Source organism: Drosophila mauritiana, chromosome 3R, assembly GCF_004382145.1.
Source record: "Drosophila mauritiana strain mau12 chromosome 3R, ASM438214v1, whole genome shotgun sequence".
Taxonomy (NCBI): domain Eukaryota; kingdom Metazoa; phylum Arthropoda; class Insecta; order Diptera; family Drosophilidae; genus Drosophila; species Drosophila mauritiana.
Genome location: NC_046670.1, coordinates 5,810,236 through 5,827,960, shown reverse-complemented (window position 1 = coordinate 5,827,960; position 17,725 = coordinate 5,810,236). Strand labels below are relative to the sequence as shown.

The 17,725-nt window shown below is 41.7% G+C and overlaps 4 protein-coding genes across 13 annotated transcripts in view; 2 read left to right on the top strand and 2 right to left on the bottom strand.

Annotated features, from left to right (window-relative positions):
* Positions 1-7,186, top strand: part of LOC117143782 (5'-AMP-activated protein kinase subunit gamma-1) — a 63,976-nt gene extending 56,790 nt beyond the window's left edge. For 7 of the 9 annotated variants that reach the window (XM_033308617.1, XM_033308614.1, XM_033308615.1 and 4 more), the window contains 5 exons: positions 766-814; positions 3,892-4,182; positions 4,244-4,422; positions 4,490-4,693; positions 4,815-5,594. In XM_033308617.1, coding sequence (XP_033164508.1) covers positions 766-814; positions 3,892-4,182; positions 4,244-4,422; positions 4,490-4,693; positions 4,815-5,594 — 1,503 coding nt within the window. Of the gene's footprint in view, positions 1-765; positions 815-3,454; positions 3,813-3,891; positions 4,183-4,243; positions 4,423-4,489; positions 4,694-4,814 lie in introns of those variants that run through there. The other 2 variants (XM_033308616.1, XM_033308623.1) reach the window with 2 other exon arrangements.
* Positions 7,187-9,556: 2,370 nt separating this feature from the next.
* Positions 9,557-10,711, top strand: LOC117144223 (DDRGK domain-containing protein 1). Its single transcript, XM_033309282.1, has 2 exons — positions 9,557-9,733; positions 9,792-10,711. The coding sequence occupies exons 1-2, from the start codon at positions 9,643-9,645 to the stop codon at positions 10,628-10,630; spliced, it is 930 nt and encodes a 309-aa protein (XP_033165173.1). The 5' UTR covers positions 9,557-9,642; the 3' UTR covers positions 10,631-10,711.
* Positions 10,647-12,204, bottom strand: LOC117144222 (transmembrane emp24 domain-containing protein eca-like). 2 transcript variants are annotated; one of them, XM_033309279.1, is made up of 5 exons: positions 12,118-12,204; positions 11,824-11,982; positions 11,211-11,758; positions 10,976-11,147; positions 10,647-10,913 (listed from the first exon to the last, which is right to left on the bottom strand). In XM_033309279.1, exons 1-5 carry the CDS (start codon positions 12,137-12,139, stop codon positions 10,708-10,710), a joined length of 1,107 nt encoding a protein of 368 aa, XP_033165170.1. In that variant the 5' UTR covers positions 12,140-12,204; the 3' UTR covers positions 10,647-10,707. The 2 variants fall into 2 exon arrangements, with proteins under 2 accessions (XP_033165170.1, XP_033165171.1); XM_033309280.1 differs by having other exon boundaries at positions 12,056-12,190.
* Positions 12,205-15,942: 3,738 nt separating this feature from the next.
* Positions 15,943-17,453, bottom strand: LOC117145700 (SET and MYND domain-containing protein 5). The gene is made up of 4 exons (XM_033311441.1): positions 17,343-17,453; positions 16,664-17,278; positions 16,431-16,608; positions 15,943-16,371 (listed from the first exon to the last, which is right to left on the bottom strand). Exons 1-4 carry the CDS (start codon positions 17,376-17,378, stop codon positions 16,025-16,027), a joined length of 1,176 nt encoding a protein of 391 aa, XP_033167332.1. The 5' UTR covers positions 17,379-17,453; the 3' UTR covers positions 15,943-16,024.
* Positions 17,454-17,725: the final 272 nt, after the last annotated feature.

Below are 17,725 nucleotides of genomic sequence, written 5' to 3'. Positions count from 1 at the left end.
GCTAATGTGTCATAATTCCACAATTGCACATTTCAATGTTAATTCAAAGCTACTCAACCGAGTGAGCATACAGCTCCTCATCCCCCTTCTTCAACCACTCGGCTCACAAATATTTCATTGGGGCTGGCATTATTGTTCCTCTGGGTTTTATCTGCGATTTCGCGTTCTGATTACCAGATAACGTGTAAGGGAACTGTATCAGCGCAGTTTATATTTCTATTTACGTTTGAGTTCCCTTATTGTTTACTTTTGGTATTGTGTTGTCGACACTTCTATCCCTGAAATGCGCCAATCATTGTGACCCACATATAATATCGGAATGGTTAATAAAATAGGGCTCTTATCCAAACTATATCAGTGTGTAAGGAAAGAGGAAATGCTAAGTAAAGTAATAATAACTTAAGGTGTAAGTTATACTACGCCACAAATACCTTGCATAACGATTAACGAACGTATAAGTATATGTTTGTACATATGTACATTTTACGACTTTTCGAGTTAGCTCGTTTATTTCTTTAATGATAGTTCACTTTTCATCGCCGTATGTAGTTAACAGTTATAAATTAAGTTTTACCATTTCGAAAGTAGATAAACAAGGTAAATATATTTAGAAAACTTGATTTTAGAGATGAACACATTTCCGTTGGACTTTCAAGACAATAGATTTTTCTTAAATACTAGGAAACTAATTCTTTCTTTCAGAAAGATATGTAATATGCTTCTTACTTTACTAAATTCTAACAAATCTTTTTGTTTTTATTACAGTTGCCTGTCGCTGATCCGTTCCTAGAGAAAGTAAATCTATCAGACCTGGGTAAGTTTTAAAACCATCCTCTTAATCCACTCCCATGTCCCCTTTTCCGCAACGTCCGTCCCCAGAAACAAACAACAATGTCTAGTTTAAATGAATTAGCAAACATACTTGGCTGGCGTTTGGTCAAGCGTCGGCCTCTGAGGATTTTCGTTGGGCACACGACGCCATCGCCAGAATATAACAGAACCTGATATACCAATATATCTACGTGTATAGACCGAAGAAGAAGATAAGTTGTGGAATCAGACATAATTCACAGGGATTATGGTAGCAAGCGATTTGAATGTTAGCGTGGGCTGTCTAAAATGTGGATTCCAAAAAACATCGTTAGTGAATTGGAATTTACATATAGTTCTTTTATTCCCGACAAAACAAGTGGATAGACTTCTGTTCTTAAGGTTCCTAAAGAGAACCGAACACACCCCCAAAAATTCATATTTGCTTTTCTTTTTTACCAAAGCTAATTATAAGTTCCAAGTACGCCGGAGGCCAATCGGGGAAAATACGCAAATGAAGTGGGGGCACTACAATGAGAGCCGAAAGGACGGAAAGCGGGAAAACAGTGCATGTAATTTGTTGGCAATTTCAGACATTTCATGATCCTCATTAACGTCAATTCCCAGCCGATCCGATCTAACCGATCTCTCAGCAAAGATTATATTCAATTTATTAAACGCTCTGAGAACTTTTCGATTTTCTGCTCAGAGCGTTTCCACTATTATTTCAGTCTATCATTTGTTTGTTTTTGTGCGCTTTTCCCCTGACGAAAAACTTTTCCGCCACAGAGAGCCACAGCGAGCGGAGGAGGAGATGGAAAACACAGACTGCAGATCAGTTTATGATAAAATTTCGAATCGTTTAGAACGTCGCCAACGAAACACGGGCAGACGACACAAGTTCGGCGGTTTTCCGTTCCGTTTGCTTTCCGTGTGGAATTATTGGCAGCAGGAACCACTCGCGATCTATACGTGTCTATACATATGTGCCAAGTGTGTCTATGGATACTGCCCAGAGCCGTAATAATTACTCGCTCACCAACCAAGCATTCGAATCCAACCGACCAACTGCAAGTCGACCCATCGAAGGTCTTCGCTGCTCTCTTAGTCATTCGCTAAGAATTTTCGAATAGCGCCGCGACGCCAAAAGCAACTGAACCATCACCACCACCCTCGCCGACTGGCCACCTCCCCCACCATCGCCGCCCATTGCGAAAATGGGTTTTCAATTGTTTAGATGCCACACGGCAAAAAAAGAAATAGCAGAATAATCAACAAAGCCAACAACGCCAAGGAGCATTTCAATTAACTCTTGTGGCCCGTGGCCCCTGTCAAAAGAAACACAAACGCAGAAGCGAACAGAATCGAGTACGATAAACCATATTTACCTTTGCATTCGCAACTGGATATATGCTCATGCATTGAAAACCAATCATTGAACAGCAACAGAGTACCAGAAAGATTGAAGAGACCTTCACTGATCTCGACAAGCGTTTTTGGCTCCATTTCCTTCGACTTTCTTTATCTGTGCGAACGGTTCGCCGCCGGCAACCGCAGTCAATTCCATTCATTAAACAACATTTAAATGTTTACAAAGCTTAGTCGGGAAAATCTTTTGCCGCTTGCATATAGTTCCAAATATTTTACAATTTATTTCGATGTGTATATTTTCTGGCCGCGGTATCTGGCCTTCGTGTATTTTCTATATATTATATTTGGTCGTTTTTAAACTTTTGGTTTGTCTGTTGTTTGCTTATATTGTGGTGGCTATCATCCGGATAATTTGTTGGAAATACTTTTACCAGTGGCTTTCAAAATTTCCACTAATCTCATACTGTAAGGCGGCAGGTTAAATTATTTTCGCTCTACGTCGATAAATCATAAATTTACTTTGATCTGAGTTTCCGTCTGATCAAAAAATAACCTGCCAATTTTTAAATTGAACGAACATAATTTTTGCACTTTAAATAAAGTTATTTATTATTTTTAAAAATAGATTTCCCTATGATTTTTACAAAAGAGGCGCAATAATCTCTACAGACATTCGAAATTTCAGTGTTGAGTCTTATGCTGCGGTTAATTAATTTCTTGGCACAACTGCCTGTCCCAATATCTGTTATGTGTCGCTATAATGTCTGAATCGGGTTGGCTGTATGTTTGGCTTGCATTTATCAGGCCCCTGACAAGAGCGATCTGCAGCCCCTGTGATTTTATATAGTTTTTGATTAACACCTTTTGGCCCCGCCTCAATATTTATTTGTTTACATTGTGCCATAGCCGTCTGCAGTCTACATTACGCCCCTCTCACTTGGTTTCTCTTTCTCTAAATGGGAATTGAAATAATAATATTTATTGTTGAACAATTTGGCGAATCTATTCTATTTCGATGTGTTTGCCTAAGCTGTGGCTGCTTCGGTTGCTTTTGTCGTACGCTAAATTTATTTTAATTAAAAATGTCTTAATTTAATTCAACGAAACGCGTGCGCCCTCAAATTTATGGGCAACGGTTGTTCTATTTTGGGGTTCGAATACGGTGAGCGCGCATAAATATCGCTTAACTTTCATAGCCTACTACAGTGAGAAGCGCGTAGAGCGGCGCAGCTCTGTTAGCGGACTGTTAGCGGGCTGTTAGCTAGTTGGTCGATCAATTAGGCAAATCAATTAGCGAAGCAAATCGAGTCGCGCAGTTAATTGCTAGCGCCCACAGTTCTCGGGCAGAAGACCAGATCAGATCGGATCGCATCAATCTAGCGTAATGCGACACTGAAGATTGTTAAAAACAAAAACCGCCCAAAAAGAGTGAAGCGTCAAAGTGGAGCAGAGTGGGAATCCAGAACGCATGTTACAGTTGCACTTCTACTCGAATCATGCGGGTCGTCTGGTACTCGGAGGTGGCAACCGTCGCCCAGCCGACGTCCTTTGCTATCCGTTGGAGAGCATCAAAGAGTTCGAGCAGATCTCTGAGGCCTGGAAGCGCCTGCTAGCTGAGTTGCTTAAGAAAGGTGGACATCTCAGATCCCTAAATTTCAGCCCATATCGTAAAAATATCCATTATTTACCCTTCTCTTCTTGTTTCTGCAGAGGAGGACGACTCACAGATCTTCGTGAAGTTCTTTCGTTTTCACAAGTGCTATGATCTGATACCCACCTCCGCCAAGTTGGTTGTCTTCGACACCCAGCTCCTTGTAAAGAAGGCCTTCTATGCCCTGGTCTATAACGGTGTGCGAGCGGCACCACTCTGGGATTCGGAGAAGCAACAGTTCGTGGGCATGCTAACCATCACGGACTTTATCAAGATCCTGCAAATGTATTACAAATCGCCAAATGCGTCCATGGAGCAGCTGGAAGAGCACAAACTGGACACGTGGCGAAGTAAGTGAACACACACATTGGCATTGAATGATGATCCTAACTAAATTGTGTCCTCTACTAGGCGTGCTGCACAACCAGGTGATGCCGTTGGTCAGCATTGGACCGGATGCGTCCCTCTACGATGCCATCAAAATTCTCATCCACAGCCGCATACATCGCCTGCCCGTCATCGATCCGGCGACCGGCAATGTCCTTTACATCCTGACACATAAACGCATACTTAGGTTCCTCTTCCTATACGTGAGTTTCTGGAATATAAACCATTTACCCAAAAGCAAAATATTAATGTGATACTTCCTATGCGCAGATTAATGAATTACCAAAGCCCGCGTACATGCAAAAGAGTTTGCGCGAACTGAAGATTGGCACCTATAACAACATCGAGACCGCCGACGAGACGACGAGCATCATCACGGCCCTCAAGAAATTTGTGGAGCGACGAGTCTCAGCCCTGCCCCTGGTGGATTCCGATGGTCGCCTCGTTGACATTTACGCAAAGTTTGATGTGATTGTAAGTATGCCTCTTAGTGCTCACAGATAGATAGATAGATAGATGTGAAGCATAAATCTTTCCAACATATGTTGTATTGTTAGAGAGATCTTTAAGTAATAAAAATATTCTTTTCCTTCAGAATCTCGCCGCCGAGAAAACCTACAACGATCTCGATGTTTCGCTGCGCAAGGCCAACGAGCACCGGAACGAGTGGTTCGAGGGCGTGCAGAAGTGCAATCTGGACGAGTCGCTGTACACGATCATGGAGCGAATCGTCCGCGCCGAAGTACATCGACTGGTGGTGGTCGACGAGAACCGCAAAGTGATCGGCATCATCTCGCTGTCCGATATCCTGCTCTACCTTGTCCTGCGACCAAGCGGTGAAGGCGTCGGTGGCTCGGAGAGCTCATTGCGTGCGTCCGATCCCGTTCTGCTGCGCAAAGTGGCTGAGGTGGAAATACCAGCGACAGCCGCAGCGTCGACGACATCAACCCCGCCTCGCAGTCCATCGGCCGGATCCGGCAATCGCAGCCTGATCGAGGACATACCCGAAGAGGAGCCGACGCCGGCGAGGAGCGACGATGCCGACAGTGATAACAACAAGTCCGCCAGTGAGGATAAAGCCAACAACAACCAGCACGACCAGACGACGACGGCTGCGACAGCTAATGGTGATAGCAACAACAGCCCCGTAGAAGTGTCCTTTGCCGATGAGGCGCAGGAAGAAGAAGCTGCCGACCAGGTCGAGCGCAGCAATTGTGATGATGATGACCAGCCAGCGCTAGCGGAGATTGAGCGCAAGAAGGCATCGATGGACGACGACGAGGACGATGGGCTGAGCAGCGCCGTGTCCGCTGCCTCCGCTTTGGGCCAATCACTGACGCCCGCGGCGCGAGAAATGGCGTTGGTTAGTGAATAAACCTAAACCTACACCTTAACACTTAATTTAAACTTATGCTAAAGAGATACAGCTGTTACAGATACAAAAGAAAAAAAAACAATTGCTAAACAATAACTATGAACCCAAAAACACAACATTAATGATAAAGCAGAGAACATTATATTTGAATATTAATATTTGTTAAGGATATTAATGGGTAAATGGAGGTTATATGAATAGTAATGAGAAGCTTAATATCTCATATTAATATCCGCGGACATAGCAACTTTGATTGGAGTAAAAATCTTTTTGGATTGAGACGTCAACGATGTGGGTCTCTTCACATAGCTCTGGGCTTGGCCCTGTTCCATATTGAGGATTTCCATATATATGGATTTAAGCGATCATGGCCATCTCATGTTGTTAATATTGAAGGAATTTTCGGTTGTGTGGATAAATGCTGCGCACCGCAGCAAGATAGGTACTATGAAGGGATAATTTCAGCTATGACTTAAATCCGAGATTCCTTAAGGATGGAGCTAAACTTGATAATTGGAATGATCAACTTTTTATTGATAAGTTTCTTTCCAAAACAAATTGCACCTTCAAACTACGATATCACTGTGTATTCTGCAGACAAAATAGATACTACGAAGGATAATATCTGATATAAAGTGATTGTATTGTTCAGCTATGATTCTTATATTGTCAGCTAAAAATCATTACCTATTTTAATATGTTTTAAGAAAACACATTCTACTTCTGCCAAATCAAAGGATGTTCCTGAAATCAAAGGGTACTGTGTTGTGCAGATAGAGCAGAGGGATACTAACGTTCCTGAAGTTGCCTTAGCTGGTGATGTTACAGCCGGATGCAATTTTTCTTAATGGAGTATCGATAAATTCTGTGGCAAACGTTGTATAGGAATGTAGTCAATATTCCAACTCAGGGTGAAGGGGCAAATTCAACCTCGGATTTGTCCTGTCCAACAGTGCATGGGATCTCGTATGAGCAATCAATGTGCGACATTGTGCACAGATACCAACTTCACAATCAAGACAATTCCCACAGGTTCGAAAGCCTTGGGTTAAAGAATGCCTATAGAAATATAATTCTTTCCTTGGATATTCTTTCACTGGTCATCGGGAGGAGCATGGTAAAAAGAGCTGAAGATATCCAAGACGAAAATGTTTGGCATGGGTCCTGCCTATTGCATGTGAGTATGTATGGGCTGCCAGGAGCTGTGGATTGACCAACGATTTATGCAAGGCAAATAACAGTACATGTCTTGTTGAGTTAAGCCTTCTGGATATAAGAGATATTCTTAAATATTCAGAAGAATCAAGGGAATAGAAGCTGTACAATAAGACCTTAAGAATTTGATTAGAGACAATATGGCGATACTCCCGATGTTTCAACAGCCATTATACACAAAACTGAACCTTTTTCCAATATTAGCACCATGGCCATATTTCGAAATTCCACAAGGATGTTTATCTTTAAGAGGGAACTGGGTCGAGTCCGGTTTAAAGTTTTAAAGTTTTTGAATACACTTGGTAATGAAGGGTTCAAAATGAAAGATATGTCAAGAGTTGTTAGCTGTCTAATAAAATGATTACTAGATTAAACAATGATAAATTTGGATATTGAATTAATAATGGTAAAAGGCTTAATATAATGATAGGATATATAAATTTATAATGTATAAAAAATCATAAACTTAGAAAATTAGAAAGTTACACCAAAGTAATGAATGTATAGAATACCTAATGCAAAGAAAGTAAGCATGAAGGCACAAAGCGGAAAGATGTAAAATAAGGGTTTCTTGAAACTAAGAATCTAAATTTTATTGAAATTTTTCGTTTGCTTATTCTAATATATATTTATATATTATTACAATTATGATATTTTATGTATTTTACAACAAGCAACTAAAAGCAAAGAAAAAAACAAAAGCTGTTAACAAGATGTTGATATATACACAAAAGAAACGAAAACAAAACAACAAATTACATTAGAATGTCTTTAAATTTTAAACGATGTAATTGATTATTAAATAATAGTACAGTACAAGTCATTGATGGGCTCGTGGTGGCGTTTTTATCTGTATTTTAATATGTTTTAAGAAAACACATTCTACTTCTGCCAAATCAAAGGATGTTCCTGAAATCAAAGGGTACTGTGTTGTGCAGATAGAGCAGAGGGATACTAACGTTCCTGAAGTTGCCTTAGCTGGTGATGTTACAGCCGGATGCAATTTTTCTTAATGGAGTATCGATAAATTCTGTGGCAAACGTTGTATAGGAATGTAGTCAATATTCCAACTCAGGGTGAAGGGGCAAATTCAACCTCGGATTTGTCCTGTCCAACAGTGCATGGGATCTCGTATGAGCAATCAATGTGCGACATTGTGCACAGATACCAACTTCACAATCAAGACAATTCCCACAGGTTCGAAAGCCTTGGGTTAAAGAATGCCTATAGAAATATAATTCTTTCCTTGGATATTCTTTCACTGGTCATCGGGAGGAGCATGGTAAAAAGAGCTGAAGATATCCAAGACGAAAATGTTTGGCATGGGTCCTGCCTATTGCATGTGAGTATGTATGGGCTGCCAGGAGCTGTGGATTGACCAACGATTTATGCAAGGCAAATAACAGTACATGTCTTGTTGAGTTAAGCCTTCTGGATATAAGAGATATTCTTAAATATTCAGAAGAATCAAGGGAATAGAAGCTGTACAATAAGACCTTAAGAATTTGATTAGAGACAATATGGCGATACTCCCGATGTTTCAACAGCCATTATACACAAAACTGAACCTTTTTCCAATATTAGCACCATGGCCATATTTCGAAATTCCACAAGGATGTTTATCTTTAAGAGGGAACTGGGTCGAGTCCGGTTTAAAGTTTTAAAGTTTTTGAATACACTTGGTAATGAAGGGTTCAAAATGAAAGATATGTCAAGAGTTGTTAGCTGTCTAATAAAATGATTACTAGATTAAACAATGATAAATTTGGATATTGAATTAATAATGGTAAAAGGCTTAATATAATGATAGGATATATAAATTTATAATGTATAAAAAATCATAAACTTAGAAAATTAGAAAGTTACACCAAAGTAATGAATGTATAGAATACCTAATGCAAAGAAAGTAAGCATGAAGGCACAAAGCGGAAAGATGTAAAATAAGGGTTTCTTGAAACTAAGAATCTAAATTTTATTGAAATTTTTCGTTTGCTTATTCTAATATATATTTATATATTATTACAATTATGATATTTTATGTATTTTACAACAAGCAACTAAAAGCAAAGAAAAAAACAAAAGCTGTTAACAAGATGTTGATATATACACAAAAGAAACGAAAACAAAACAACAAATTACATTAGAATGTCTTTAAATTTTAAACGATGTAATTGATTATTAAATAATAGTACAGTACAAGTCATTGATGGGCTCGTGGTGGCGTTTTTATCTGTAATTGCGGATTACTGAAGTTGAAATTGAAATTGCTCTTAAACTTTTAAAACGATTAAGTAACGCATCAAAAAAAAATGTCTTGAAGAGCAAATAACAATTCAACATATGTACACATATAGCGGGATATAAAATATAAGCGGGAAATGAAGCTATTTAAAACGGCTTTCCCGCTAAACTAGCTAAACGACAAAATTGTTGCATAATTTTGTATTGGCAAAGTATTATAATGGATGAAATACCAATAAATGCGCACTTCAAGGCAGTAAAGGAGACACACATAAGCTTTTTATGTTTATAAGCTTAATTCTTTTTTATAGTTTTTGTGTTATTTTGTATTCTCATATTATCGTAGAGCAGAAGGATTTTTACTTCAAGCAATCACTTTCGTAGTGCGATTCGTAACTACGTGGACTGCCGCTCACAGTGATACCAACAAGGACTAGACATCTAATCAGGCTACGAAATAGCTAGGTTGCCAGCACTGCCGCCAACTTGTAGTCGCTATCTTGACCCACAGTCATATGTTCATTTTGTTGACGTTTACCTTTTGGCAAAAAGCATTGCGCACCAGGTTGAGAAGCCTCCCAACGTTTTCGCAATGGAGCTGATCATTCTCGTTGGGATTGCCGTAGCTCTGTTAGTAGTGATCGTCACACTGTACCTGCTGCAAAAGAAAAACGCCGCCCCAGGTGAGTCGGATGCCAATAGCTCGTCCAACTGGCGACTAAAACATTGACCCCAAAACAGAAACCAAGGCAGCTGCAGCCCCTCAACGTGGCGTTCCCCAGCGCGCCCAGGAGGGTGTTCCGCGTCGAGCTCAAATAGCTCGAAATCAGCGCAATCGGCTGCGCCAGAATGTTCCAGCGGCTCCAGTCGCCGCAGCAGCTGGTGCTCCTCCGGCTGCCGGCGACTCTGACCACGAAGACGAGGGACAGGTCGATGGTGATGAGGCACGTGTGCCCCAGGGAGCGGTGCTGGATGAGAAAATGGGTGCTAAGAAGCGTGCCAAGATGGAGGCCAAGGAGCAGAAGCGGCTTCAGCGGGAGCAGGAGCTGCACGATCGCGAACAGCGCAAGGTGAAGGAGGCGAAGGAGGAGGCGGAGCGCAAGCAGCAAGAAGACCTTGAGGCAGAGGTGGAGCGCAAGCGGGTGGATGCCGAGCGCCTGGCCAAAGAGGAGCGGGAGCGCAAGGAGCACGAGGAGTACCTGAAGATGAAGGCTGCCTTCAGTGTGGAGGAAGAGGGCTTCGAAGAGGGCGACGCCGACGATCAGGACAATCTCCTGGCCGACTTCATTCAGTACATCAGGGACAACAAGGTGGTTGTCCTAGAGGATCTGGCCGTGGCCTTCAAATTAAAGACGCAGCAGGCCATTGATCGCATCCAGGAGCTGCAGGCCGATGGCACCCTCACCGGCGTCATCGACGACCGCGGCAAGTTCATCTACGTTTCCGAGGAGGAGCTCTTGGCCGTGGCCAAGTTCATTAAACAACGCGGACGCGTCTCCATCGCCGAGCTGGCCGAGAGCAGCAACAACCTGATTAACCTGACGCCCATTTCCGCCGGCGGCGGCGAAGCCAGCTCCTGATGAGATTTGTTAGCCATTTATATATTAAATTTATATTTAGATGCGATGTGTTGGTAGAGTAACAAGAACAAAACAATTCAAGATTGCGTATCAACTGTGTTCGATTCCGCCTTGCAGTCCTCACACTCGCAGATCAGCAGGAAGCTGTCGTCCTTCAAGTGGACACTACGATTCCGTCGTGCGCTGGACAGAAGCTTTGTCAATTGGACATTGGAGGCATAGAAGCTGCCCTTAACATTTTCAGGAATCTGCGGTGCTGGCTTGGTAAGGAACTTTCCCACAACTGTGTGGGTAGGATGTGTGTGTTGTGTTATAAACTGACTTTCAAATAGCGCATCCACTTACATTCTTCCACTTTGGCTTTGACCTTATCGTTTACAAGCTGCTGAAGCTGCTCGTCCGTTTTTTCCGCATCCTTAAACTGGCTGATCCATTGTGCGAGGGCCTGGGTGGTTAGACCTTGTCCGTTGGCTCCCACGATGGTGATGAGTGTCCTAAACGCCTCTGGTGTCCTGAACTAATTGGTTGGGAAAGCTTGTTATTCGATTGGATAATTGGGAGCAATTGACTGCGTATTTACCCTGGACAGCCCGCTTTCACAGAGGATTTCGCAGTACGCAAGGTACAAGGACGGTTGCCTAAAAAGCATATGGTACTGGAAGGCCCATAGAAGGACCAGGATGACGATCTGAGCGACGGAGAAGCATATTATATTGAAGTATATGTTATCGGTCGTCCTCAAAAATTGTTTCTCTACAAAACGCTGGTAGTTCTGATTCCTGGAGATATCCTCTGCCTGATTTATAAGCTGTAGAACCCGCAACTGCATGATGTCCATATTGTTAGTCTTTCGGATCCTTTCGTAGTTCACAGACCGCTCGCCGGTCTCAATATTCAAGTGGACGCGCAATAGAGCGCCTTCGAACCACGCGGTACTGTTGGGTTGTAGGCAGATGCGGTGGTCACCAGGACAGTGGGTTGTGAACTTCAGAAGACCCTTCGAGCTGTAGACGCGGGAAAGGACCACCTTATCCATGCTATCCCGCACATCCACATGCATTCCAAGGCCAGGGGACGCGGGCATGAAGCCGCCCGTACTTGGATCTTCCACCTCAATGGCGTATTGAACTGAAAGGAGGCAAGCGGAGCAGTTAGTGAAGCCTACAACTTGAAGATGGGCTTTCCCACTGTACCCAGCACATCCATATCATCGGGCGTAGTCTGGATAAAGCACTTTTGTTCCTTTTCTCTCATGTTGAAGTACAGCCCGCAAGTGCCGTGCAGGATACCCAGGAACAGGAGCAGGAAAACCAATTGCGGCTGCATTGCTTGTGAAATTCGAGTAAATCTATCTGCAAATTGAAAGATTTTTCTCTTGCTGAAGATATTGTAAAAACCTATGAACTAAGGGCAGAAGTTCTTTACCGAAAAATTCAGAGAAATGTCAGAACACTCTGTCTACCAGTGCACTATGAGCTGAATGGTACCTCTTTGTGGCGAAAAAGCCATTTCTCAAAAGTCGGTAATACTAAGTTTAGATTACGCTATTATGTTAGTATAGATTAGACTTAAGTGTTGCGTGCCAGAAGTTAAAAAAAAATACCGTACGGTTAATAAATCAGCTGCTTAAAACAGCTGTTCGCAGTGACGTGTGCACAAATTGCATCCAATTGCATTCAATCCAAAAAGTCAATATTCCTTGGCCACTATCCACATCGATATAACAGGGAAATTAAGTGACAAGAGTGACCAGAAGGAGTATGTAATTGTTCAAGTATAAGCTTTTACCAAGTATGTCTATCTTAGACATAGCCTTAAATTAGACAGCAAAGTTTAGTCAATTCTGTTCAGACCAAAAAATAAACTTGCACTTGATTGCCACCGGTGCTAGTAGAGCTAATGGTCAAGTGGAACGAACCATGAGCTCATTGAAAAATATGTTAACGGCGGTTGAAACTGGAACGCAGTCTTATCAGGATGTGTTAGGGGAGGTGCAGTTGGCATTCAATTGAAATCTTGAATCTTGAAATGTTATTGGGTAAGGTAGCACCAAAGACACTAGAAGACACACTTATTCTAGTGTCTTTGGTAGCACGGTCTGTCAAATGTAAGAGCACCAGCTGAGAAGAACGTTTTAGCCACTTCAGCTTATTTGATACAAATAAGTCAACAATAAGTACTTAGGCACAAAGTAGGAGAATTTGTGCTAATTAAAAGCTACTTAATCTTGTTTAAAATTACTTTATAATAAAAAGATGTTGGTTAAGGAGGCTTGATACTGTTTTGTGAAATTAACTTGAAAGGCTTATACGAATTGAAATGGTAATATTAAATCTTCTTCTCGAAAAAAAAAAGAACAAATCTGCGGGTCAGTTAGAAAAACGAGCAGATCTTGAACGAGATACTTGAGTTATCGCCTGCGAGCACATCGAAATGCGCTACGCTCTAATGGAAGACGAGCATACTTCGATGTTTGTACCTATTCCTGGTTTTCAGGGGAACCTACACATGGTCCACTCTTTTATATTATACTCCAATCCCCCTCGGCGACCAGAAGGAAAAGAATAACACCTTCTTCTGTAATAATAAATGAGGCGATTACTACTTTCAGGCGACAATGAAAGACCAAAAACACCAAAAACACAAATGAGCAATGTGAAACGTTCATAAGAAACACATTATAGTATTAGAACACATTTGATCAATTCGTTGCTAATTTCCCGTAAATGTACAAACGAAAGTTAACGCCAGTTACCGTAGAAAGAAAATCTCGAATTAATTCCGAGGTTGTCCTATTTGTGCCCCTGGGGTGTAGAGTTCTTCACATATGTACACTGATGGAAAAAATTATGAAAATAACTTTTAATCACTTTTGAATGACTTAATTCGTCTTGGGTTTCTCTGAAATCCTCACCAAATATCAACGTTTACACTTACACATATGTAGGTGTGTGGAATTAGTTCCAGTGTCACATGATGTTTAGTTTACTTTGTATATTGCGTCAGAATTCTTTTTGCTTTGTATTGTATAAAGTATAGTTTTCTGATTGCTCTGTTTTGTTGTTTTCGAAATTTACTTTCAAACGGGATAATAAATAACTGTAGCTTCAGTGAAAAAGGTACTTTCTCAAGGAACGGTAATCTCATTTCAGTTCGGCGATATAAAAAAATGATAATAGTAGGGGAGCCGGGTGAACCCTACCCCCTTAGTATAAACGACATAAAGAACGTGGTTCGCTCCGAATTCGGGATAGTGAACATCGTTTTGCTTAATAAAATAACTGAATTTGTCATACCGGACGAAGTTCTGATCCAGTTCCTTGGCCAGATAATAAATGACCCTGGGTTTAACATAGAGGTGAGGGAAGTCCCCTGGATAACGGTGTGCAGGAGCGGGTAGCGCTTTATGTGCCTTCCCCACTTGCACCGCCAACCCCTTCCTCGCCACTCAACCACTAACGCCACCCCGGATAAAACAGCTTCCAACCACCGCCACTCCGGAAGCACCCAGGCTGCAACGAGTGTACACTGTTTACAAGTGTAGATGTAAATACATGTACATACAGCTGTGTTCAAAAAAATAGCAGTGCTTGGGACCTGCGAGTTTAAGTTAAAAAATTCCTATGATTTACAATTTTAATGGTCAAATTTTTTTTATAATATCGTTAGGTATTTATTTTTAAAAAATTTAGCAAATGTTTCACTTTTATTTCTTCAATAGTTTCGAAAATATAGATTAAAACAACATAATAGGTAGAAATTCAGGTGTTCACTAAAATAGCAGTGCTATGAAAAAATATTAAAAAAAAATCATCTTGACTAAGAACGAACTTAGTTTTTCTTTTTAATGTGTTAATTAGGGCCTAAAACTTGGTTGGATAGCCTTTGTTAGCCAGCACAGCCTTACACCCACGTGACATGGAGTCCACCAGGTCCTGCCAACGTTTGGGGGGAATTTTTGACTATGCATCCTGCACAACTTGCCAAATCTGAGCCTTAGACGTCGGGGAGTTTTTCGACACATATTGTTTAATGTCCCCCCACAGGTTTTCAATCGGGTTTAAATCGGAAGATGATGCTGGCCACTGCATTACATCTATTCTATTTCGGGTGAACCTATTCTTAGCCGATGAGCTTCTGCGTTTCGTATCATTATCCTGTTGGAATGTCTATTTTAAGGGTATATTATATTCAGAATATGACAGTAAGACATCACTAAGTATATTTGCATATGCGTTTTGGTCTATAATACCATAAATCATATGTTATGGACTCATACCATTGTAAAAAAACAAGCCCATACCATAATTTTCGGTCCACCATGGTTGAAAGTCATCAGTGGGTGTTTTGGGTGGTACTCCGTGTTTGGAGGTCATCAGATATACTGGAGTGAACCAGTTCCACCAAATAGAACTATTTTTGACCCATCAATCCAAAAGATATTACGCCATTTGGAGACTGGCCAGATTAGGTAGGTCTTACGGAAGCTTAACCTTGCCTTAATATGCCTAGGGCTAAGTAGGGGATCCTTTTGTGGACTCCTCTCACAAACATTTTGATTCAGTAGTCATCTCTGAATAGTAACGTCGCTTATTCCCAAGTTCAGCTCAGACTTTATGTCCCCAAAGGATGCAAAAGGATAGACTTTGCTGTAACAAACTATGCGCCGATCCTCTATATCTGTGGTTTTACGTATGGTACCACGGTTTTCGGGCTTCCATTCATATTTAATGGCATTGGATACCATTTTGGCAGAACATTCAAGGGTTTTTTGAATGTCCTTATATGTTTTTCCTTCCTTTCTAAGCTTAAAAATTAACATTCTTTTCTCCTGGGAGCAGTGGTGTCCTCTACCCACTAAAATAAAATTTTTTGAATTTTTTTTTAATTTATTGCCCTTTAAAATATACGAATTATCTTAACCAAACTCACTTTTTAGAAAATATTGATCATTTCGAGACTTTACGATTGACAAAACCAGAGGCTGCTATTCTTATGAACAGCCTAAAAGTGGTGAATTTGCTCAAGAATGTAAATAAAAAAAGGATAACATGAAAAACTGACGGGATTTTCTTTTTTTCTATATCTATACATTCCATTTTACAAAAATAAGTGGAATAAAGTGGAAAAAGTGGATTCCAAAAAGGGACATGGAGAAATACAATTGTGTTTCTTAGTTTCCATCGCACTGCTATTTTTTTGAACACAGCTGTACATTCGCCATAAATGTGTGAAATGCTATCTCATGTGTGATAGCAGCAACAAATGGAAAAAAGAATGCCACCCGAACATCAACAAACACAATTGCACACTTCAAAATCTTTAACATAAATATATTTTACAATCTCTACGTACATAAGAGCTGTTTAATCAAATAAACAATTTATTCTTAGTCTAGTTCATGTCATCATCATCGTCGTAGTCGTCCATTTCGTCATCGTCATCCTCGCTGGTCTCGTCGGGATCGGACGCCTGGGCGCGGCACTTGGGGCACTGGCAAATGAACACGTAGTTCTCGCGCAAGACCTTGTGCCTCGAGTGGCGACTACGCTCCAGCATACATTCGTCCAGGTAGGAGATGCAGATCTCTTCGCCCTGCTGAATGGGACCCAAGGCCTTGAGCACGACAATGTCGTTGGAATAGGGAAAAGTGGAGCAGGCATTCGGCACGCAACTGTGGTTGATTTTGCTCTGGAGCAGGTATAGTCCAGAGCCCTCGTTGTTTAGGAATTCGCCAGCAACTGTCGGGGCGATGTTGAAATGGATAATTTGCTAACAAGGTGATCTGAGAAATAATTACATTCTGCGACTTTGGCGTACAGTCCGTCGATGACCGTGTCGAGCTGTTCCTTTTCCGAATCCGTTAGTGGTAGATCGGACACCTTGGCAACCCACTGGGAAAGCACGCTTGTTGCGATTCCCTGGCTGTTAGTTCCCAGAATGGCCATCAATGTCTTGAAGGCATCCGGTGTTTTGAACTGGAAAACAAAAGACGTATTCGACTTTTAACTCACTCTGTTAGGATATGCATACCATGGAGAACTCCTCGCCCGTGAAAGCATTGCAGAACGCAAGATACAACTGCTCCATCTGCTGCTCAAAGTTCTCGCCCAGCATTTTGTGATAGATCTTCTGCTCGCGATTCACAATCAGCGACTGGAAGGACTGCAATTGCTCGAGGAACTCCTCCTTCTTGGTGCTCTGCTGGTAAATAGCCATCAGGCGGACAATCAGCATGATGCTGCCTGTCTCGGGCGGATAGTGCATCTTCTTCCAAGTCTCGTTCAGCACATTGATGGGATGTGTGTCGTCGGAGTGGAAGGCGCCCATGCAAGCCACGCGGTGGTAGCGTTTCTGCGCCTCCATCAGGCAGTCCTCGGAGCAGTAGCGCACCTTACACCGTGGGCATTGGGTGAACTGTGCTACCCACTGGGCGGTGGGATCGTGTTGCAGCAGGGGAACCTCCACTTTTGGATCACTGGCCAGGCGGCGCACATTCTCCAACACCGTCTCCAGCGGCCGCATGCAGTGGTCACACGCCGCATAGCCGTAGGCCACGTTCCACGAGAACTGGCGGGACACGAACGGTTCCTCCTCGAAGATCACCTCGTCCTTCGCGAAGTTTTTGGTCGCGATCATCGCGCGTCCCTGATGAATTTTTAAATGTATACATGTATGGTGTGGTGAGGGTACATTCCAGGACGTCACCTACCTTGCCGGGCAACTCCCGAATTTCAAAGTTATTCATTGTTTACTCGGCTTTTTGGCTTTGTTTTGTCCAATCCAATTGCACGTGTAGTGCAGTGTGCCCGCACCCTTGAGCACGAATATAAAATACTATGGTATTTTAGCCGTTAAGACTTCCTATACAAAATTTAAAGTTTAATTTCATTACCTTTTCTTTCCGGCTTAAAATCGAGTAATGGGTCATGAAAATGCACATTATTCGACTAGTTTCATCACAGATCTAGAAAACTATAGTCAGTGCCTGATTAGTTGGGTTGATAGTTATTTTTTAAAAGCAATTCTAAGGTTCGTGTAGCCAACCAACCATCAGGGTGCACCTTGTTTATTTATAAAACCAATTCTTATCGA

Excerpts from the sequence above, each read along its gene's own strand:
- LOC117144223 (XM_033309282.1), top strand. The coding sequence starts at position 9,643 with ATGGAGCTGATCATTCTCGTTGGGATTGCCGTAGCTCTGTTAGTAGTG. Across the intron at positions 9,734-9,791 it reads AAAGAAAAACGCCGCCCCAG|AAACCAAGGCAGCTGCAGCC; the intron begins GTGAGTCGGATG and ends ACCCCAAAACAG.
- LOC117144222 (XM_033309279.1), bottom strand. The coding sequence starts at position 12,139 with ATGGCTTTTTCGCCACAAAGAG. Across the intron at positions 11,759-11,823 it reads CGATGATATGGATGTGCTGG|TTCAATACGCCATTGAGGTG; the intron begins GTACAGTGGGAA and ends GCCTCCTTTCAG. Across the intron at positions 10,914-10,975 it reads CAAAGCCAAAGTGGAAGAAT|TTGTGGGAAAGTTCCTTACC; the intron begins GTAAGTGGATGC and ends CTACCCACACAG.
- LOC117145700 (XM_033311441.1), bottom strand. The coding sequence starts at position 17,378 with ATGAATAACTTTGAAATTCGGGAGTTGCCCGGCAAG. Across the intron at positions 16,609-16,663 it reads CGGGCGAGGAGTTCTCCATG|TTCAAAACACCGGATGCCTT; the intron begins GTATGCATATCC and ends TTTGTTTTCCAG. Across the intron at positions 16,372-16,430 it reads GTACGCCAAAGTCGCAGAAT|TTGCTGGCGAATTCCTAAAC; the intron begins GTAATTATTTCT and ends TCGCCCCGACAG.